Source organism: Leptidea sinapis, chromosome 2 (genome assembly GCF_905404315.1).
Source record: "Leptidea sinapis chromosome 2, ilLepSina1.1, whole genome shotgun sequence".
Lineage (NCBI taxonomy): Eukaryota > Metazoa > Arthropoda > Insecta > Lepidoptera > Pieridae > Leptidea > Leptidea sinapis.
This window is the reverse complement of record NC_066266.1, coordinates 28,250,593-28,274,622: the sequence shown is the minus strand read 5'-3', so window position 1 is coordinate 28,274,622 and position 24,030 is coordinate 28,250,593. Positions and strand designations below refer to the sequence as shown.

Below are 24,030 nucleotides of genomic sequence, written 5' to 3'. Positions count from 1 at the left end.
TGATCTCTCACTAAACAGTTCATATAGTCTTTGTCTGCTCCTATGAATGCCAGCTGTTGCCCAATCATTAAATGACAGGAGACCACCTGATTTGACTGTCTTAGAAGTAAATATAGTAGCAAACTCTGTTTTAATGATTTTAAATAACATATCATACATTTCATTTGGATTAATATTATATTTGAATAAATCCAAATTTGAGAGTTTAACTGACACATTGCCTCTATATTTCTCCATTCGCCTATTATTCACAGGAACAAACGTAAACTTTTTAATTTTAGACCAAAGTGGTCTGAACTCAGTTTGTTAATTATTGCCTGAGAAATATTAAAACTAATAAACTTATTAAAACTTTACAATAATATAGCTTACATATCAGATATTATATACATTATTTATAGTCTATACTATATTATTTGAACAAATAATTGGATAGTAATGACAATAAACAACTATCAACATTGTCTGGCTAATGAGGACACATCATCTACTTATTACTCTAGTATTATATACTAGCTGACCCGGCAAACGTTGTTTTGCCATATAAATTATTTTTAGTGTTCGACTGTTTTTTCTCAGACTTACTTTTTAAAGCCGACATTCACGATCACGAAAAAGTCTTTTCCGGTTAATATATTATAGTATAAGACACTCCCAAAAAATGTAGCTTTCTATTGGTAAGAAATTATTAGAATCGTTTCAGTAGTTGAAGAGTTTATCATTATTAGAAAGTATATTATTTATCGTCAAAATTTCAATGTTTTTATCTTATTTTGCTATTCGGAACGGAGACAAATCTAACAACTTAAAAATCATAAAATCAGTCCAGCCAGATATAAGTGTTCGAACAACTGTGTAATGTATGTAAATTAGTACTCCACGCCTCTTTCGTAGACGCTACGAATCACGTCAGGCTAAGCAGCAAATGCAGTTTCCACGTTGTAGTGCTCCGAGCCATTAAACATGAAAATAAAAAAAAAACATTAAAAATTATTTCATAAAATGCAATTAAGACGTATTCACTATGTAGTTCAACATCGTGTCATGTTCCGTTATGTAAATGTAATCTTGATATAAAATAGTGGCAATGAGTTTCTTGCTACTTCTTCTCATTAGCTCAACCCTTTACGAAGTAGCGGTAGATTCAATAAGAAAAATATTTTTTTCATTCATAAGTGTCATTTCGCTATCACGCGGTCTTGTAATCAGTAGCTTTTAGTAGATGAAACCCTTTTTGTTTTAAAACTACCTTCAAGAATAACATCGAACAATTGGTAAATTCTAGGTTTACCAAACTTAAAAGTTAAATTTAACTTGAATCTTCGATGACGAAACAAGAGCCTCCGTATTGTTTTCTAAAGGTGTGACGTCACAATTGTCAAATTGCTGGTGATCACTCATAATTGGATCATCGAAAGAAAACTGCAAGAGTATTTGACCACCTTCGTATATTCTACAGGAAATGTTATGACGACCCAGAGAGACCCGTACCGTACGACAGCCCGAAATAAATTACACGGCAAAATAACGTTTTCCGGGTCAACTAGTATACTATATAATGTGACGTGGTGACCGCCATCAGAACGTTCATGGTGTTGCTGTGTTTGCCAGCTCGACGGGATATTAGGTCAAAGAATGTAAGGAAAGATTTGAGAGTATGATGTCTGTGAGCTCTATAAAACAAGATACTCATTTTATAATTTACTTGTTTTGTTTCTTTAGTATAATATCTTTGAAACGGTTTAAATTGAAGCTGTAATGTTACATTGTATTTTAATAATAATACATATATATAATGTGTTGTGTCGGCAGCGGGTGCAAGCGGGGCCGGAGCGTGTGGCAGCCCGGCGCCGCAGGTGAATATGATGTTGCAGACGGAGCGAGGCGCCGCGACCGGGAGCCAGCGACACGGAACACCACGACCGACTGACTCTGTCTACAGATAGAGACACTGTACCGCGCGGCGTCATATAAAACAAATGTTGATTGTGACGAGAAACAAGTGTGAGGCGGACAGACCCGCGATCACTTGTGAACAGGGTAGTGATATACTGTCCCCACATCGACGTATTATATGAAGATAATCTAATTTATAACTTGAGCCTGAACTTATATTTTGTAAATAAAATAGTATATTTTGTAATAAGATGAATTTAAGCGTAATCAATCCCATCCATTTCTAACCAACAAGAAAATTCATTAATTATTGTTAAATATGTGTGTGTGTGTGTGTGTGAGGAGGGGGGGGAGACATCTGCTGTGAGCCAATAGTTCCATAAACGTCGAGCGTGGCGCTAGAGTCGCAGGAGGGCATCGCGTCTTGTTAACAGACCATTATATTTGTCACGATTATAAATACTATGCAAAGATTTGTTTTAATTGATCATTAATAATATAAAGTGTATTATTTGGCGCTCTATTAAGTTGGCCGCTTGCGACTGTGGCGCCCTCATCATTACGCACACTTTGTGAATATAATCATTGTTTTCACCGCAGTACGGCGCACCTAGGGTTGCCACTTTTATAAGGTAAATATGGAGTACAGACTTCCAAACAATAGATTTAATAAATGACAATTTATTTTATATTTTTAAAATGGTATTTGTTGCACGTGTCATTAGTGGCTGCGTTCAGAAACGTCCAAATATGGTTTAGGAAATTGGGGATACCAACTTATTAACAGTAAATAGTCGACATTTTTTATTATAATAATTGGTTTTCATTATATAGCACGACTGGCACTAGTATAGTAAACATTGTGTACAAATATAAAATTTGAAAACAAAATTTTATGAACTATGCGGGACTCGAACCCGCGACCTCTCGCGTTCCGTGCGAGCGCACTGTCCACTGAGCCAACCTTTCGAGTGACTTATTGTTGATAACATCTTGTATACTTTCTTCAACTCTTGAGGTTGTGGCTTCATCTACAGGATCTACTTTACAATTGAAAACTGTAACAGTAACATTGTTCATAAAATTTTGTTTTCAAATTTTATTTATGTATTAATCCTAGAAGTGAGGGTTATCACTTGAAAAACATAACAAATTGTTTAGATTGTGTACAAAAGAATATTTTATATGCATACTCTATTTTAAAGTGCGGTTGGCAACTCTAGGCGCACCGTCCACTATGACTGCTAACACTCACAACAGCTGTTACAAATAACTCCATGAAGGCCCAACACCTGGACAACGCTGAAGCACCGTGAGCACGGAGCGACTCGCGTCATTGGCCTGCCTCGAGCTACACGAAGCTACCTCCCCTTCTATCAACAAATCTTGATAGATTTATGATCAGATGTCAAATATGTGATAACAATTCGACGTGCCCGTGATGACTTCATGCGGGTATATGATACTGTATATTTGTATAGTGAGTAGCGTAATGTAATGTAAGGAAATGTAGGGTAATGTACACTCCGTTGTATGATATTGTAATGAACATTGTTTTGATCGGAATAAATTGTTCACTATGTTTTGTGTGTTTATTGCTCAGTAAGAAGGAAATGAGTGACACGGCAGCGTGGACCACTACTGGAGTAGAGTCACTAGTGATATGATGACGTCAAACAGCGCGGTACTATCGCGTACAGAGTTATAAAACTAACTGCGGTTCAATGACTTTTTTGTTGATCCAAAACCTGTTGGCACCGTTTCGGATCTACAATTGCTCGTGAACAACTATGAAGCTAAAATTTACGCAAATCCACTCCATACTTATTTGATCCAACGTAAATGGACCAATCACAGATCGCAGCCGCGTTCCTTGGTTAGAATAATCAATTTATAATTATATAGATAGGTTAATTATGAACCTTATGTTTAATTACAATTTATTCTGCGTGTCAGAAAATTTATGAAATAGAAACGGAAAAGTAGACGAAGTATATGTGTATAATGAATATAGTAAGTATATATTAGGCTTTTTGAAGAAGAACTATAAATCGTGTAAAATTAAATTAATATCAATCAGCTACAGAAATAGAGAAATACCACTCTAAAGCGGAATCAGTTAACTTACACATTAAATATTGGATACGGTGAGAGTCTGTCAGTTCTTTATTCTCATGAATATTTGTTTTAAATGACTCATAAAAAACAAGCCCTTTTTCTGTCTTTCCATCGAAACTAGGCAGCTCAATGGATGTAATTTTTATATGGAAGGAAGTATTGTTGTTCAAGCGCGGCTATGTGTGTGTGGCAAAGACAAGTGTTGGCGCAACTAGAACACCTACAGGACCGGTTCTCGCGTCAAGCCTACGTCGCGATCCCCGCTCCGGTACCGACCAGACTGCACCGTACAATCGTAGCGGCGACACGACCCGAGAGATTATAATTAAGAGAAATTGTATATTATATTCCTTACATATTATTAGTAATAGTTAATAATAAATTCAGTTCGAGTACTATCCTGAAGTTTTAATATCAAGAGAGCTTAGTTGAGGAGTATACCGAACATATTGGCGACCGTGAACTGCTAAAACCACGTGGATGTGTGGTGTGAATCTGCATAAAAGAATAAAGGAAGGAACTTCCCGCTGTACAATTAATACTTGGAATTAAATTGGATTGGACATATTGGATTTGGATTGGAGAATTGATGTACCCCCGCGCCGATTTTAAGAACAAAGGGAGGTTTGCCCGTTCCTTATCTTAACTTTAACTGTGTTAGCCCTGTAAAGCTTGGATTGTGTGAGCAGATCTCAATTTTACTTATTTAGTTTCATTAGTTTTAAATGTATTAAGGTCAATTGCAAATACCTATTCATAATTGTATTACGTAAATTTTTATTTAATTGATTGTAGGTACTATACCTAATGGACTGAAATGCATAAGGTGTTTTTCTAACGATTCACATCTATCTACCCAGATATATTACATTTTTATTTGTGCATTCAATTATTAAATTTAGTTATTACGATTATTGCATTAGCCATTTTTGTAATTAGCGCTTGCTACCTGTTTTATCTTGTGCATTTAATATTGCATTCGCTTAATTATTTCGCTAAATTATTAATTTTTCTTAACAATCGCTTATCTTATTGCATCAGCATAATAGCCGCTGTAGGTGTGTAAATAGTTTTTATAAAGGTTTGGCCGAACATTCCAGGGTCCGGCCCGCTCCCCCGCACCGATCCCGCGGTGGCCCGCGTCGAGAACTGGTTTCTATTGTTTCGTTATCGCTGGACATCTGTTTCATATTAAGCCATTCATTGAGGTATTTATTGCATTTTTATCTATTTTAAATTAACGGATTAAAATTTTATTACCTATTATGTCTGACGCAGAGTTGAGAACAAAGAGATCTTCGATTAAGGGTCGTTTAACGTCGTTTAGAAATTATTTAGAAGATTTTAAAAAGTGTAAACAAGTAACGCAAGCGCATCTTAATGAAATAAAGTTACGATTACGTAAAGTAGACTTATTGTTTGAGGAATATGATAGGGTTCAAACGCAAATTGAAGTTATTGAAGGAAAGGGAAAAACTGAGGATCAGATTGAAAATTCGGAGAAAGTATTTTTTTTAGCTATAAGTCAAGCTCAAGAGTTGATCGCCGCTAATGAGCCTTGTTCCTCGCAAGATAGACAAATTGATGGTAATCTGGATGCGCGCTCATCCCACAGTGTATCCGGAATGGGCGTGAGACTTCCCACCATCAAATTGCCTACCTTTGATGGAAGTACCAACAAATGGTTAGAGTTTCGTGATGTGTACATGTCAATTGTTCATAATAACGATAGTCTTAGTGATAAATGCAAGTACCAATATTTAAAAGCATCCTTATTAGAGAGCGCAGCGTCTGTTATCGAATCATTGGAGATATCGGCAGATAATTACGCCGCGGCTTGGAAGCTGGTTAGTGACAGGTTTGATAACAAACGTCAGCTGATTCACACTCACCTTAAGACATTATTTAACGTGCCTTTTATGGGAAGGGAGTCTGATAAAGCTTTGCGTTCTCTAATTGATCATGTTTCGAAACATTTGAGGGCTTTGAATAGTTTAGGTGAAAAAACTAATTACTAGGACACGCTTATTATATTTATATTCTCTAGTAAATTGGATGCTTCTACCAGTTCAAAATGGGAAGAGTATAGGAATAGTATAGCAGAAAGTCCCTCTTTAGATATATTTTATGATTTTTTGCGAAAAAGAGCCGATGTCTTGGAAATGATAAGCGCGAATACTTATGAAAAAATTGATACTAAGGTTACGTTTAAGCGAATGGATAAATTACAAAGGGCTTTTGTTGCTACCTCAAATGATATTAATATTTCCAATACATCGAGCAATTTGAACGTGAGCAATACGCGTGTTTGTCGTATTTGTGACGGTGATCATTTATTATATAATTGCGAAAAATTGAATCAAATGACCGTCGATGAAAGAAATATTTTAATAAGAAAACTAAAAGTATGTATTAACTGTTTAAGAGGTGGCCACTTTGCCCGCCAATGTAAAGCAAGTCTGTGTGCTATATGTAAGCGTAAGCATAATACGCTCTTGCATAAAACAATTACAACTAACCCACTTATAGGTGTAGAAAGTGAGGAATCTGTGTCTACGCCAATTTCATTATCAGCCTGGGTTGAAAGTCAAGTTTTACTTTCAACTGCAATTATTGTGGTGAAAAATAGCAACACAAATGTATCCCATGAAGCCCGCTGCTTGCTAGACTGCGGTTCTCAGTCGAGTTTTATTACGGAATCACTGATGAATAAATTAGGTATACAGGGTGAGCTTGTCGATACAGTTCGGGTGACGGGTATCAATAAAATTTCGTTTAATGCATTAGAAAGGTGTTGTGTTTCCATTCAACCGCGCCTAGGTAGTAGTAAAAAGCAAATATGTATGCAAGTAAATACCTACGTTATCCCTCAGATAACGGGCCAGTTACCAACAGAAAAAGTAGATGTATCGGATATTATTGTACCTCAAAATATTACCCTTGCTGATCCTAGCTATCACAGTCCTTCTCAGATTGATCTTTTGCTTGGAGCGGATATTTATTGGGATATTATTAGAAGTGAAAAATTAAGGCTTGGTCGCAATAAACCAATGTTGCAAAATTCTATATTTAGTTGGCTGATGGTAGGACCTGTAATAGTAAACAGCAATACTAGTATGTCGCCAAAAGGTACACACTGCAGTTTTAGTATGGAAATTCGCAACCAGCTTAGAAAGTTTTGGGAGTTGGAACAAGTACCAAATGCACCAGTGTTGTCTCCGGAAGAGGAGGCGTGCGAAGTACACTTCAAGCAAAACATACGACGCTTAGCTGATGGCAGATTTTGTGTTACGTTGCCTCTTAGGTATACTCCAGATGTATTAGGTGATTCGTACAGGCTAGCTAGGAGACAATTTCATTCTTTGGAAAAACGTTTTAGACGGCAGCCTCAAGTAAAATTGCAGTACGTAGAGTTCTTGAGAGAGTATGCCAAGTTGCAGCATTTATCAGAGAGTGAGAAGCCAGAAAAAACTTATTTTATGCCACACCATCCTGTTTTAAAGGAAAGTGAGTCGACAAGGTGTCGGGTGTTGTTTAACGGCTCGGCAAAGACTGATTCTGGCTATTCACTTAATGATATTCTTATGTTGGGCCCCACGGTACAGGATGACATCTTTTCTATTCTTTTAAGATTTCGTGAACATGCTTTTATATTTTCCGGAGATATAGAGAAGATGTATCGACAGATAGACCTTGAGCAGTCACAAAGATATCTTCAAATGATTTTGTGGCGTGAGAACGAAAGCGAGCGAATGAAGTATCTAACGTTAAATACGCTGACGTATGGTACTTCAAGTGCACCGTTTCTCAGCACTAGGTGTCTGGCACAGCTAGGACATGAGAGCAGTGATCCCTTGGTACGAGAAGTGATTATTCATGATTTCCTAGTTGATGATTTGATTACTGGGTTAAACAACGAAACCCAATTAATTAATCTTTACCAAAAAGTTAACAAAACACTAAAATCGGCACGATTTAATTTGCGAAAGTTAAAAAGTAATTCGAAGGAATTTCTAGATTATATAACTACAACTAGTAGCTGTTGTCAACAGGATAACTTGAAAATATCAAGTCTAAGTAACACTTTAGGTGTAGAGTGGAATCCCAATGAGGATAACATTCTTATTAAATGTTCAAAATTGCAGTTGATAGGTAACCGTGTAAAGTACACTAAAAGGACAGTCCTTTCTGTAGCGTCAAGTATTTTTGATCCTTTAGGATTGTTAAGTGTATGTTTTATTTTATGTAAAATCTTCTTGCAATCACTCTGGTCACAGAAATTGGACTGGGATGATGAAATTCCCCAGGCGCCGAACTGTATCTGGACTAGACTTATAAACAGTATAGCTTATTTAAAAGAAATAAGTATTCCACGTCACGCAATCTGTAAAAATGCAGTGACAGTGGAAATCCACGCATTTTCGGATGCCTCTTTAAAGGCATATGCTGGATGTATTTATTTAAGGTCCATAGATGAGTTAGGAAATTGCACTGTTCGACTTCTATGCGCTAAGGCAAGAGTCGCGCCTCTAAAAACATTCCCCGTTTAGAGCTTTGTTCGGCTTTATTAGTTTCGCAGTTGTGTGAAAAGGTTGTACAAGCCTTACGATGTAATATCACAGACAGGTATTTTTGGTCGGATTCTAAAATCGTATTGGGTTGGTTACGCATTCCATCACATAAGTTATGCACATTTGTTTCACATCGAGTTGCTGAAATAAATCACAAATGTTCAAATGCCGTGTGGATGTATGTCCCCTCAGCCCAAAACCCTGCTGACTTGGCTTCTCGTGGAGTATACCCGGATGAGATTCAGTCGTTGTCACTGTGGTGGGAGGGACCTGCATTCCTGCAGGATAATACAGCAGGTCAATGGCCAGAACAGCACGGAGTAAAAAACGAAACAAGCTTACCTGAGGTACGTTCGCATGCCATAGCCATTGAGAAATCGATACAAGTACTAATAGATATGTCAAGGTATTCAAGTTTTCTTAGGTTGCGTCGAGTATTTGTCTATGTGAATCGGTTTGTCGATCGCTTGATGCATAAACAAATTAATGGTTCAGATTTGATAACGGTGGATGATCTTGAACGAGCAGAGACGAAGCTCGCTTACTTGTCACAATGCGAAAGCTTTCCTAACTTTAATAATAATGCAAGATCCATTCCTGGTTTGTGTAAATTAAATCCGTATGTTGACGGCTCAGGATTGATTCGTGTTGGTGGAAGGTTAGATAATTCTAGTTATAATTTTAACAAAAAACATCCAATCATTTTGGATATAAAGCATAACTTTACAAAGTTGTTATTTCGATATTACCACCTAAAGTTAATGCATGCACCCCCGCAGCTTCTCCTTTCAATAATTCGAGAGCATTATTGGCCTTTAAACGGCAGAGTGCTTGCTAGGCGTATTTATTATGATTGCACACGCTGCAAAAGGATGAAAGGAGAAGTCGCGCAGCAAATAACGGGTAACTTACCACATCAGCGCATTACACCTGGCTACGTCTTTGATGTGGTAGGAACTGATTTTGCAGGCCCATTCTTAGTAAGTGACAGGAAAGGTCGTGGTGCAAAGCTAACTAAGAGTTACTTGTGTGTATTTATAGACTTTAAGGTGAAGGCGGTTCACCTGGAACTTGTAAGTTCTTTAAGCACAGAAGATTTTATTTAAGCGTTACGTCGATTTATATCTCGGCGAGGACCACTTCTAGAGATATTTTGCGACAGTGGGAGGAATTTTGTAGGAGCTAATCGCGAGTTTGGAGAATTTCTCAATGCTGCTTCCAACTCTGTGTCAGATGCATTTGTAGATGACAAAATTAAGTTCTATTTTTCGCCTTCTTATGCTCCAAATTTTGGAGGGTTATATGAAGCCGCTGTCCGGTCCGCGAAATTCCATATGAAAAGGGTGATAGGCAATACCCATTTAACTTTTGAGGAGTTAACTACTCTGTTTGTACAAATTGAAGCAATACTTAACTCTAGGCCCCTCTACCCTATGTCCTCATCACCACACGACCTAGCTCCCCTGACCCCTGGGCACTTCCTCATTGGGAGACCACTTACCTCATTGCCGGCACCTGACCTGCAAGATGCAAACCCTAACCGCTTGCATCGATATGCCAGGATCGAGCAAGCAAGACAGCATTTCTGGTCAAGATGGAGCCAAGAATACATCTGCGAGCTACAACAGCGCACCCGATGGCAGCAACGACGACCTGATATCAAACCTGGTCAGATGGTCTTGATAAAAGATGAGGCGGCGCCACCACTGAAGTGGCCATTAGGACGAATACAAGCTGTGTATCCTGGCACCGACGGAGCATGTCGAGTCGCAGATATACTTACTGCTAAGGGCACTGTGCGTCGAGCACTATACAGAATCTGTCCATTCCTCGACGAGGACAAGGAAGCTTAAAGCTGGATCTTTAAGAGGCGGGAGGATGTTGGCGCAACTAGAACACCTACAGGACCGGTTCTCGCGTCAAGCCTACGTCGCGATCCCCGCTCCGGTACCGACCAGACTGCACCGTACAATCGTAGCGGCGACACGACCCGAGATATTATAATTAAGAGAAATTGTATATTATATTCCTTACATATTATTAGTAATAGTTAATAATAAATTCAGTTCGAGTACTATCCTGAAGTTTTAATATCAAGAGAGCTTAGTTGAGGAGTACACCGAACAACAAGTGATCCGATAATATTTTATTACTAACCCTTTTCATTTTAATATATATAAATCATCAAATGATTCTATGCTTTCAAAATTAGGTGAAAAATCTGGTTTTAAAGTTAATTTAATATCAATAATCTGATGCAATAACTTTTTATACTCTACCCTCAACTCAGTTTCTGAATCGGCTAAAAACTGTTAATTAACGACGAAACCAGAAACATTGACGGATAAGTTATACAAAAGATTTATTCTTTTAAATAGTATTTCCTTTTCACCGTTCAACATACAAAGCTGTTTTGAGAATTTGTCATGATCCATTTTGTCTTTACTCATTTTAGTGGAACGAAATTTATATGATGAATATTAAGCTAATTGATTGTTGTATGAAAATAATTAAAGAAATATATTATTAATAATTTAAATACGTAATGATAATTATATGCTGTAAAATATCTGGCTCGAAGGACCATAAAGTATGGTAGGACGTTTTAACCCTGCACATAAATGATGGTAGGCTGTCGTGTAAATAGACAGTCTACCGCGGGGAACGTAAATCGAAAAAATTAGCGGATAATTATGGTGACAACTAATGCAAGAACCAATTCACTAACCTGTATTGAATCTAGAGTTTCCTAATGAGGAATACTCGCAGATCAGTTGATTCGTGGCTTGTTGTTGTCGCAGCAGAACGAATAAAACAGCAATCAGGGGGTCTACTCTCTTTCTCCGAAACGAAACTTCGTAAACGAACGAAATTTAAACGAAGTTAAACAAAAAAGAGTAGGGTCACCCTACTCTATGTTGTGTTCAGACACATCGACGATGTTCCGAACCATAGACAATATTCGTGAACGAATGGTGACCGATTGAAATGAACATTATATTTATCCAACTAATTTGAAGAGTTCTATTTCATTTCAACGTTGGGTAGTAACGTATGACAACCAAAAATGTCTGTATTACAGACGCAATGTAAACATGTCAAATTAGTACTTCAGTAGGTCTACTCTAATTCATTCGTTTCGAAGTTTCTTACCGAACGTTATTGCTTGACATTTCGAATTTCTAAACCTACTCTAAATCATTTACGTTCCGAACGAAAATATGAAGATGACGGCTATTTGTTGGGAATTTTAACGTCAATTTGACGAAACCAAACGTTACCTTTTGATTTTCGTTTGTGTGTATTTTGTTGCAAATTGGCTTGCTCTACGTGAAAAACAAAGAACATTGGTCATTGAAGAAACCAACGCCGCTTATGCAATCAATTTAATATTATTGAAATTCCCGACTTAGAGTTTGTAGGAAATTACAGTATAAAATAAAGTATAACATGCTATGTCTTACATAACTTATATATCAAGGGTGGTATTAATATTCCCGAGTTCACCGAGGATGAATTCCAATGTGAATGAAGCAGGCGGGTTCCCTCTTAATCAGCTGCGTCTTCACTTCAAGCTCTACAGGCAGGTCGAAGGGCATGAACTGCATTAGTACAACTGTCAGAAAGGATAGAGATACAACTTTATCTTAATTATTCCTTCCTAACAGTAGGTAGTATTCCTATCTTTCAAATAAATTTCATTTTTGTTATTAATGAAAGAACAAAATTTATTTTCTATTTTATTTTATTATAATTAATAAAGAGTACCTACCTACTCAGACATATAAAATAAAAAGTATAGCTTCATCATCATATGTGCAGCAGCAAAAGATGTACCTATAAAAGGATGGTAATATGTAGAGCGAATTCTTTTAGTGAAAAAAAAGCAAATAAATATATAACTGATATTTACTTGAAACTTTCTGATAGAACACAAATAGAATACAGACATCTTTGGTTGTCATAAGTTACTACCCAACGTTGGAATGAAATAGAACTCTTCAAATTAGTTGGATTAATATAATGTTCATTTCAATCGTTCACAAATATTGTCTATTGTCCCGAACTTCGTCGATGTGTCCGAAAGCAAAATAGAGTAGGGTCACTCCCGAAGCTTCGTTTAAATTTCGTTCGTTTGTCCCATCTGACAAGTGGGTCCTGTCTGGGGACTTGTCAATAATTGTACCATATTTAATAAAAAAATATTCGATTTTATTAACTTACTTACGCTTTTTGCATATCGATCTTATAAAAATAAAATAACCTTACCGATGATAAGTCACACCATCTTTTTTTTTGAGTTGTTAATGTATTATTTAAGCACTTTTTATAGCACACTTAGGCTTGTTGATTGACACACAGTTGACGCACGACTAAGGAGAAAAGTGTGCTTACATTGTCATTAAGCACTCTTTTGCCGTTCCGTTATCAGACTGCGAATGATATGTCCATATGTATAGAACGTCATTGTATATATGCATTAATTTGAATAAGACTGAAATATTGTTTTAATAACAATTATTACTTGAATATTATGCCTACGTCAATATTTTTAACTAATTTTATTTTAAGCAATAAATTAATTATATCTAAATTTTTTGAGTTATCTTGAGTGTAAATTTCTTGCACGCGACAGATCAGTCTCGTGCCAGAATCTGGCGAGTCAACATCTCCCAAGGATGCTTCGTGTAGAGGCGAAACACATGTCGAATTGATTGAAGTCGACATGTGTAGTCGACATAACCGGAATTTTCACTCAAGATAACTAAAAAAAATTGAATAATTATGAATTTCCGCAATCTAAAGCTCAATTCAATAAAATATACCTATATTATAAAAAAAAGTGCATTATTTCTAGGTATTTCAAATATCTTAAAAACGAATAGCATATTTGAAGTGACAGAATGGCGAAGTTTCAATCGAATCTTATTATTTGTCCATACTCTGGTGTAACACCGAGGGATTTATTTTTAATTTAATTAGCCAAAACATCGAAGGATTAACAGGAGGATTGCCAGCCTTTCATGGTATGTGCGCTTTTTTTGGAGGTATCCATGTCGTATCGTCACATCGTATAAAAACATTCCACACATTTTTTCATGGCAGAAAGGTTCTTGAATACCCATTGTTGAGCTACACATTCAGTGACGAGATAAGTGACTATGACATTCAAGTCTGCGGTGTGTCGTGCGAAGGAATTCGGCGGCAAGAATCAGGTCGTACTACGCTTCAGAATACTCCCTGCGATAAATAAGGTAGACAATAATAGACGAGACGAGCAGGACGTTCAGCTGATGGTAATTGATACGCCCTGCCCATTACAATGCAGTATCTCCAAAATATCTGAGCGGCACTACATTTACGCTCGTCATCTGAGACATAAGTATGCCCAACAGTAAGAGGCTTTATTTAAACTCTAAAGTCTAAACGTTTAACTTATCTAAGGTTTCAACATTAAAATCATCAAGTGCAGGTAAAAAAATTCAATTTTCTATATAGGCTAACCAATTACCTAGCCTCATGAAATGCATGCATGTCTGTTGTGAGGAAAAATTAAATCAAAAGCCATGTGTCGGTTGGTACAATAGCGATATATTTCTACATTTATTCGTAATTAACAATGAATGTTCTAATTTGTTTAGCCCTTAATTTTACTCTATAACCATCGTCTACAACATCTTCAACATCTTCAGCTTTAACACTCTCCGCGAAACTATCAAACTCCTTATTAAAACTATCAACGAATTCTGTCTCAGCATTCCAATACCACTTATCTCTTATCTCTTGGTTTGCAGCCAACATCACCTCTTGCATACCTCTCAATTTAAAATCAAACAAACTATCCAAATCTATCTCAATTGTAGAACTATTCGACTTATTCTTATAATTCTCAAGACGTAACAACATCTGCTTTTCCCTCCATGGTTCCAGCGTCAACAAATGCAATCCATCCGGCAATTCACGCCTTAGGCCTTTAAAACAGTTGTCTTTTGTTAGCCATTCTTCATATTGCAAATGTTTGGCATCAGCTACAAAAACAACTGGAGGCAAATGCAACTCTAGTATAGTTTTAGCTTTGAATTCATCATTATTTTCTGATGCATTACTGAAGAGTAACACGTGCTTTCCTCTCATCACTAAGCCAGCACCTTTTGCAGTTTCATTCAATGCTTCACCGACGCCAAATGCATCGTCATGCAACAGTCGTCTATGTAGCATCACTTCTATTGCTCCCTCTTCTAAGGAACCACCTCCTTGAGACCTATCTGTGAGTATAGAAACTCTGACTTCATTGTCTTCAATGTATATCTCATTAGTTATCGGATAGTAGTTTCCTGCAATCGGTTCTTCTAACGTAAGATTCCACTGCGGCCGTTTGTTTAAAACTCTCTTCAAGGTCTGTCTTCCGTTGGAATCAGTGTAGAAAATTCCGTTGTTGAGGAGATTTGTTTCATATCTTATAACGTATTCTTTGCCCTCTCCGTCAGAGACATCAATTGGTCCTACAACAAAGTCTAATTCAAAGACTTTAGATCCGTTGTAAAGTCTGGCGATGCTGCCAACGTTTTTGTCACTTTCCACCCACATTTCATGGACCACGTTTCCTTTAGGATTACCGACAGAGCGGTATTTCATATCGAATGGTCTGGTCGTTTTCGGTCTGAATATATAGGCGCCAGAAGATCGCTCGGAAGGGCTAGTGTTGTTTCCGACGCAGCCAGTCCAGTAGTAAAACTGAGCGGCTAAATTAAATGTAATATCAGGTAGCATGGCGTGGGTCAGTAGTCCTGAACTGTCGAAACGCAGTTTGAGATGCTGGAAGAATAAATGGAAAATTAAAAAGGTATGAACCGATCACACAAAAATAAACTAATAGTAGAATTATGACTTTATCTTTTATAATATCATTTGATATTCAAAGACTAAAACCTAGATTAATATAAAATTGTTCAACCCATAGAAATCTTTATTATATGAAAATAGCATTGGCTGTATTTTATTTCAAAATATATTTTTGAGGTCCCTACGAAATTGAATCAAGTTCGCTTCAAACTAAAAAAAGATACTCTAAATATTAATTACATTACTGATTATACTTTCTTTTCGAATCTTTATCGAAAAAAATCTCGGGTAAAGTCGGAACAAACTATGAATCTTCAATACAAAGCTTACTTCATTCTCCAAATAGGTCTCATCATCCCTTTCCACGAGGACTGGCTCATCGGACAGCATCCTCATTTCTTCATCGCTCAACTCCGGGAACTTGCGTCCGGTCGCTCGGTCCCTCTCATCCACAAGTCTCCGCAATTCCTCAATATCTAAATTATCACCATCTTTATCTTTCAACACGTCAATATCAATCGGTTTCATCGAATTCATAGACTTTTCAGAATTAACGCCGATGCCAGGTTCTTTGGTCTTTAAATCATTGTCTTCATAGTTGGATTTGAAAACGGGTTTCAACATCGGATTGTTTTCAAATTCAACCATTTTGGCGTTGTCGCCAATTTTAAAATAATCATTAAAATGTAAGTAGTAATCGTTCATTTTACTCTCCCGTTTTTCTTTCTTTTCTCTTTTGACGTAGAAAGACTTGACTCCCATCGGGTGGAGGTGAGCAAGGAATACAACTTCATGGGTCGCGTTCGACTCTCGGGTGGGGATGTTTTTAACGAAGTCAGGTATTCCTACCAGCTGTGAATCTATCGCTTCTCCTGTAAATTAAATTAAAAATAACTGTTAAATTTCTTTTCAACTATGATGATGACAGTTAAACGTCACTAACAAACTGTGTGACAGTACCGTACTACAGAGAGAGAGAGAGAGGCAATGTCACAAGTTGTCACGCTCACGATTTCGGGATTTCAAGATTCCTGAGCGCTGTTGTAATTCAAAAACTACTCACAGTTTGGCTAGAATAATATTATGATACATTAAAAGATTATCTTTTGTGTAATGCCTCCGCAGTTGTTTAGGGCTTGGCACCGACTTAAAACCTATCAATAGGTAAACATATACAAATAATAGTATTTTATTAATATTAAAGGTAAAGTTTGGCATAAGAGCTGTATTAAATTAAATTTTTAGTTATTTGATACTTTTCGGTTTTTGAAGTCGGTGTTTTTAAACGTAGTTTTTTTTATTTTTTACTTTTTAGTGTCAGTTAAGAATAATATATAATCGACCGGAATGAAAACTCCTAAAAAGTTGTACACAAAAACAATTATATCATCCACGTAGACAATTTAGACACAGAAAATTTTCACAAAATGAAAACTACTGGGCAAAACTATGTAATTTTTTTATGGGACGAAATGGCATTTATTTAACATCGAACTAAAGAAGGATTACGTAAATCGGATAATAAATCTCAGAGAGACAAGTGTTCATACATAAAAAAATAGCGATCGAACTGAGAACGTCCTCCTTTTTGAAGTCGGTTAAAAAATAAGCCCTCAACCAGAAAGATCCAATTATCTAAACAAATACTAACAATTAAATAAAACTTAAAACATAATAATGTAAAAAAATAAATATCCCTACTAATATTATAAATGTAAATGTAAGTTTGTTTAATACGTTTTTACGCTGGAGCTACTGAACCGATTTTGATGAAATTTGGTACAACGATAAAATAGAGCTAAGGAAAGGAGATAGGCTACGTTTTATCCCGGAAAAATTCATTGTTCCCGCGGGATTTGTGCAAAACCGAAATTCACGTCGATGAGCTATTACTATACCAATAGTAGGTTTAGTTTGCCAGAGCAATCTTCCTCGAAATAAGATTTATATAATATGTTGGGAACGGGAGCGAAAACGGGATAGGACATGATAATTTTTCAATTCCAAGCATGCCTATTTATTAAAAAAACCCTTTATCTACGCGGACGAAGTCGCGGGCAACAGCTAGTTAATAAATAAAGGCTCATTATTATAAAATATACACAACAGACGAAATATGGCAATTGGTAACTCAATACAAGTTATATTGTAACAATTGTATACAGATACAAACTAAATAAAGACTTATTGTGCTGGTAATAAGAAATACGACTTGGGTTTAAAATAGAATTGTGTGGTTTTATGAAACCACGGGAGCACATTCACATTACGTGGAGCACTGGCACAAATGAGTAATAGATATACACTACACGGTCAGCTGCTGCGAACTATAGGCGCCGTCCGACCGTCACGCGACATGCAACACACAGACGAAAAATTTTGAGACGATTAAAAGCTTCACTTTAAAAAACGCCAAAGGTTGTTAAGGCTCGTGTGATTCCTCTGGAAATGAAATGAAATTATTTATTTTGCTATGGAATAGAGTATGTCCAGATCATTACAATGTGTCCTCTATCCAGCTTCAATTAAAAGCATGCAAAAACTTAACACTTATTGAAATATTCATATTATTGAAAGTATGGATTTTTTTAACTCCAATATTTTCCAGGTCATGTTAATTCTTCTGGCTAGTTTGTCTAGGTGAATTGTGTTCTTGATTTGTATTCCAAGTTATATAGAGTTCTGTCGGTATTCAAGAGGTGTGTTGTGTTTTGACATGTGGTTTATTTAAATATTCATTCATATTATAAAAAATATTTTCAACCAACTATTTGTAGAGTCTTGGTACATATATACATTTTATTTGACAGTATTTTCAAGTCCTTGGGAAATTTGTTATATAATTTTATACACAGGTTATGGCTATTCTTAAGAAAAAGTGTTGTTTTAGGACAATGTTTCAAAACCAGTCTATCTTGTTACTGTAGCATTCACCTCAACAGCTGACGTGAAAAGATATCTGTGATTACGCACAAATTACAAGCCTCGAAAATGTTAATACATTTAGCAGATTATATTTTATAAATATGGTTTTACAAGAGTGCCACGGCACTACACCTACTATTGCACGTAAGCAGTTTTTTGGGCAACAAACACTCGGTGAACATATGATCAATTAATATTAGTAGTCCATACCGTAAAACTGATGCAACGTATTTACGTAGGTTCAAGGAGTCCATCACTTACCATCAAGTGATACCTATGCATGCTCGACGGCCTAATTCCAATAATATTTATTTATTTATTACGGCTTACCAACTACATACATAATTGAACATATACGAATAAGATAAACTAATAATAAGTAATACTATTTATATATCAATATTAAAGGTATGCAGCACAAAGTTACTTAACTAACTAATGCTAAAATCAATTCTAAAAACAAATAAAAATAACAAATTTACCACTAATTACTTAGTAATCAATATTTACGGCCGTTTTCTTTAACTTACTAGAGGTCGACAAATCTATCCTTTTACGCTTAATTGCATTTCAATAACCTATCGACATAAAGCATTGTAAAACTATGTTGGACATAAGTATGGATAGATAAAATCTTGTCATTAAACGGTGACAGGAATGTATCCGTAACTAGAGATACGTTATTGAAAACGGCTGTTAAGTTTATTTATGACGAGGACACCTGTTCTTTATAAAAGTTAAAATTTGAAAAAATATCGATTTTATGATCAAACTTAAATATTTTATTATAGCTTACACAATATGAGTGGGATGGGAGCGTCTAATCGGTAGTTATTTCTATAAAATCTAATAAATATTAGTAGTAAATGACCCTTATGGCGTATATGGAAGGTTAGCTCACCATTGGGCGCGTACACCGTGTAGGTCCCCTCCATCACCGGCACCCTGACCGGGTACTTCACCTTCCACCCGAGCGGGTTGTAAAGTGTCACCTGAAATATGCCGCTTGTTAACAAAACACTTCAACATCAAAATTGACAATTATACGAATGCCAACACAACATTAACTTCTTTGGCGTAACAGAACAATTTGAATCTTGAATATTTTTATGGTTCCGTAGACAAATGACAAAAAACGGAACCCTTATAGATTCGTCATGTCTGTCTATCTGCCCGTGTATGTCACAGCCACATTTTTCCAAAACAACAAGAGTTGAAACTTGGTAAGATGTATTCTGTGAACCGCATTAACATTTTCACACAAAATTAGAAAAAAAAAATACAATAAATTTTGGTTTCCCATACTTAGAACTAAAATTAAAAAATATATTTTCATCAAACCCATACATGTTTATAGGATAGTTCTTCAACAATTTTCTAATATTTAGTATTTTCACCTAAACTGAATATATTGCGTAAGAGACATTCTCAAAGTGGTAAAATGTGTGTCCCCTCCCCTCAAACTTCTAAAATAAGAGAATTATTATGCAAACTTCCATCGAAAATTGGTTTGAACGAGTTCAAGTAAGTAGTTTTTTTTATACGTATAAATGAGATGATGAGAGCTCATTTGCGCTGTATTATTTTGAGCAAAGATTTTTGCCTTTTCCATTTAAAGTCGAGTTTGTGTGTCGCGGTCGGTGCGCGCGCGAAACAATAACTTTTAAAATGTGTTTTTTTTATAAAAGAGGGGGTAAACGGGCAAGATGCGTGGTGATTTGTGGTGAGACAGCCGCCCATGGACATCCTTTAGAACAGGTGTCAAGAAATGCGTTGCCGGCCTTTAAGGTATCGGTTTACCAGTGAGAGGCTCCTTTGCACATGAAGTCGGCTAGATTATTTGTACCACAACGGCGCCTATTTCTGCCGTGAAGCAGAAATGTGTAAGCATTATTGTGTTTCGGTCTGAAGGGCGCCGTAGCTAGGGAAAATAAAAGGCATAAAAGGCATTTATTTTCTCAAAATTGATTCCTTTAGAATTCTTTTTGATGTCATTTCTAATATACTAGATACTACTACCGCTTGGGTAACAAATGGCGCTCTGAGAGTGAACCGGCGCAAGAAACTCTCACAGCATTCTTTTTTTGCGCTCTTTTTAATAAAAATATACAATATTGTACATTCGTTGCTATTGCTATAAAATAATCATAATCTAGTGCCAGGCTGTCCGATCACTTAGATATTCAGCTGTGGAGTAATAGTATTAACGACAGAGACATTTTTTAATAAATCATTTAAATTTATTTATAGATAATTCCTGAACAGTGGCTGGGAATTTATTATAAAAGTGGATACATTTACCCTTAAAGCTATTATGTATCTTATGAAGCCTACTAGAATTAGTTACAAGCAATCCCTTATTTATAGTGTTATAATAATTCTTACTTAAATACTTGACAAATGAGAATTAACATCTTACGTCTCAAGGTGACGAGCGGAATTGTAGTGCCGCTCAGAACTTTTGGGTTTTTCATCATCATGAATCCTGAGCGGCACTACATTCAGGGGCGTACACTGGTTTTCACAAGGCACTCGCATTGTAGATCTAACTACTCGTAGATTACGCTTTAGTTCAAAAGCGCTATGTTTTTTTTTTCGCATAAAGTTTCCTTAAAATCTGGTCAACCTAATACCTATTAGGAGTAGTTTGTGTTATTATAGGTACAAGTAGGTACTTGTACCTTATATTATTAGGTAGGTACCTAATAATGTAATAGTTGGAAATTTAGGTATTGCAAAAAACACTAAACACTTATTAAAATAAAACAATTTTAAAACTAGTACTATAATTATTTAGGTTCCTAATGAAATTGGCACTGCCTAATTCACCATATGGAATGTACGCCCCTGACTGCATTGTAATGGGTACGAACTTCCTGTTCGTCTCGTCCCTTATTCTCATAAATAAAAAAAACTTTAGCTGGCTATGGTCATTCCTTAAGGAGCGGTCGCGGTGATCACTTATCTGATTAGGTAACCACTCGTTGCAGTCTTCCTATGGCTAGGACAATAAAATAAATGAGATGTTTTAGAGCTTCACTCACCACAAACTGGTCACTCCGTTCGGTTAGATCACAGCTAGACTCGTTGAAGCTACACCGCTCATATTGGAACAGCGGCGGCTTGTCTCCGTCACGCTGCACTATTTTGCTGCAAGACATTCATTGTTTAGTGAATCATTTCTTAGTAAAGGTATAAAAAGGCATTTATTTTCTCAAAATTGATTCCTTTAGAATTCTTTTTAATGAAATATACAATAATGTACTGTCGTTTCTATTGCTTTAAAATAATCATAATCATTTATTTCAATAATTATATATATATATATATCAATATTTTACGACAGAGCCATTTTTTAATAAAACATTTAAATTTATTTATAGATAATGCTCGAACAGTGGCTGGTACTTTATTATAAAAGTGTATACATTTACACTTAAAGCTATTATGTATGTTATGAAGCCTACTAGAATTACTTACAAGCAATCCCTTATTTCTAGTGACACTCTAACGCTCCACTCAGAGGTAGTAGAACTGTCTGTTCATATATTTTGTTCACAGCAATATAATTTTTTGTATTATTTAAGTGTTTATTGATTCTTTGATCTAAAATTTGCGGTTTTTTTATGACAATAATAGACGAGACGAGCAGGACGTACAGCTGATGATAATTGATACGCCCTGCCTATTACAATGCAGTGCCACTCGGGATTATTGAAAAATCCAAAATATCTGAGCGGTACTACAATTACGCTCGTCACCTTGAGACATTTGAAGTTAAGTGTCATTTGCCCAGTCATTTCACTAGCTACGGCGCCCTTCAGACCGAAACATAATAATGTTTACACATTACTGCTTCACGGCAGAAATAGTCACCGTTGTGGTACCCATAATCTAGCCGGTATCCTGTGCAAAGGAGCCTCCCACTGGTATTCAGTACCGAAGTTAGCTTTAAATTTTCCTTAAAGTCTAAAACTTATGTCTACGTCAAAATACCAGTGAATTTGAACTTTTGGTTTCCCAAAGAATGCACTAACCCTTGCAGCCTGTCTTCTTGACTGTGCCACAGTAGACATATGTACCTTAGCTACCTACAAACGTTCGAAATGACACACTCACACAAACATACGCATCGACGAGGTCCCTAAGCGGTTTTCGCGGTCAGTCCAGTCGAGTGTCACGTTGTTATTTGTTTCCGCGATCTTTTTAAAAATGCCAGCGTGGTAGATATATGGCTATTTGAACTAACTAATAACTCCAGTTTTCGATTTTTAAAGTATAAAGTAGTATAGTATATAAGAATGATTAATTATTGTTATATTATTATTATAATTAGTACGTATTCGAATTATAAGTCTTCGAAAGATCGATTATAACTAATTCGTGAACATAATTCACAATTTACACTAAGATGGCGACTGCAATATTTATTATCATTTTTTATGAGTGTGGTTTAAGGGTTTTCTATGATGTTTTTTATATTTATTTATTTTGGACAAAAATACTTGCCCTATGTTATTTGTCGTGGTTTTTGTGAGTGTTGAAACCAATACCAGCTAGTGCTGTCAAAATGAAAATTCAAGATGGCGGCTGCAAAAAATTATCAAGTTTTTCGTCACGCGTGTCGCTTTCATGGTTTTCGAGGGTGCTGAAATAGATGGTGGTGTCAGAATGTAAATACAAGATGGTGGCTGCATGAAATTGACAATTTTTGCATCATGGGTGTCGTTTTCATGGTTTTTGAGGGTCCTCAAACTGATAGTACTGAAATAGATAGAACTGTCAATGTAATATAAAAAAAATATAAATGTAAATCCAAAATGCTGGTCCCATGAAATTGACAATTTTTTCGTCATGGGTGTCGTTTTCATAGTTTTTGAGGATGTTGAAGCTCATAGTGCTGTCAAAATGTAAATCCAAGTTGGAGCTACATTAAATTATCAACTTTTTTTATCATGGGTGTTGTTTTCATGATTCTCGAGGGTGTTGAAGCCGATAATGCTGGACTTTTAAAATAAAATTGTGTGTTCACCGATACTCCCGAACATCTCAAAAATGATACCCACATTGATTTTATTGAAAATGTCACATCCGTCATCTGGATCTTGAAATGGGTATTTGTAATTGACACTCCCGAAAATCTCGAAAATGATACCCAATTTGATTTTATTGTAAAAGTCATATCCGCCGTCTTGGATCTCAAAATAGATGTCATATTCGTTATTGACACTCACGAAAATTGCCCCGTCCAGACATATTCGTGGGATAACTGCAGGGAAGAGTTTCTTAAGACTATGGTAGAAGTGTCATATATCATCGTATTTCAAGGTTTCCCGTCAATATTTCAACGAATACAAAAAATATTCAAAAAAAAATATTTCCAAGAAAAACATTCGATAAAATGTTGTTTTTAAAATAACATTAAGTACATAACAATCATCATGTAGACTGTATAATATTGCATTATACACTGAACAGCTATCATACATACACTATACATAAAAATCTTACGCTCAATACACTGAATAGCTATCATACATACACTATGCATAAAAATCTTGTTTACACTCCGCAACGCCCCATAATGAACTTCGTTCCAAAACTCCTTTTAAAGACGGTTAGAAAAATAACCTGACAACCCTATTGCTTCAATGGAACATGCAGGTAAGTATTTTAT

General features: G+C 36.0%; 1 protein-coding gene across 1 annotated transcript in view; it reads right to left on the bottom strand.

The window, feature by feature from the left end:
- Positions 1-14,157: 14,157 nt before the first annotated feature.
- The window catches only part of LOC126974461 (lysosomal alpha-mannosidase-like), a 49,733-nt gene continuing 39,860 nt past the window's right edge, over positions 14,158-24,030 (bottom strand). Inside the window, exons 10-13 of the mRNA XM_050821971.1 lie at positions 21,398-21,503; positions 19,255-19,345; positions 15,759-16,300; positions 14,158-15,401 (exon numbers count right to left, since the gene is read on the bottom strand). Of these exons, the coding sequence (XP_050677928.1) occupies positions 14,190-15,401; positions 15,759-16,300; positions 19,255-19,345; positions 21,398-21,503 (1,951 nt within the window). The 3' untranslated portion in view covers positions 14,158-14,189. The remainder of the gene's footprint in view (positions 15,402-15,758; positions 16,301-19,254; positions 19,346-21,397; positions 21,504-24,030) is intronic.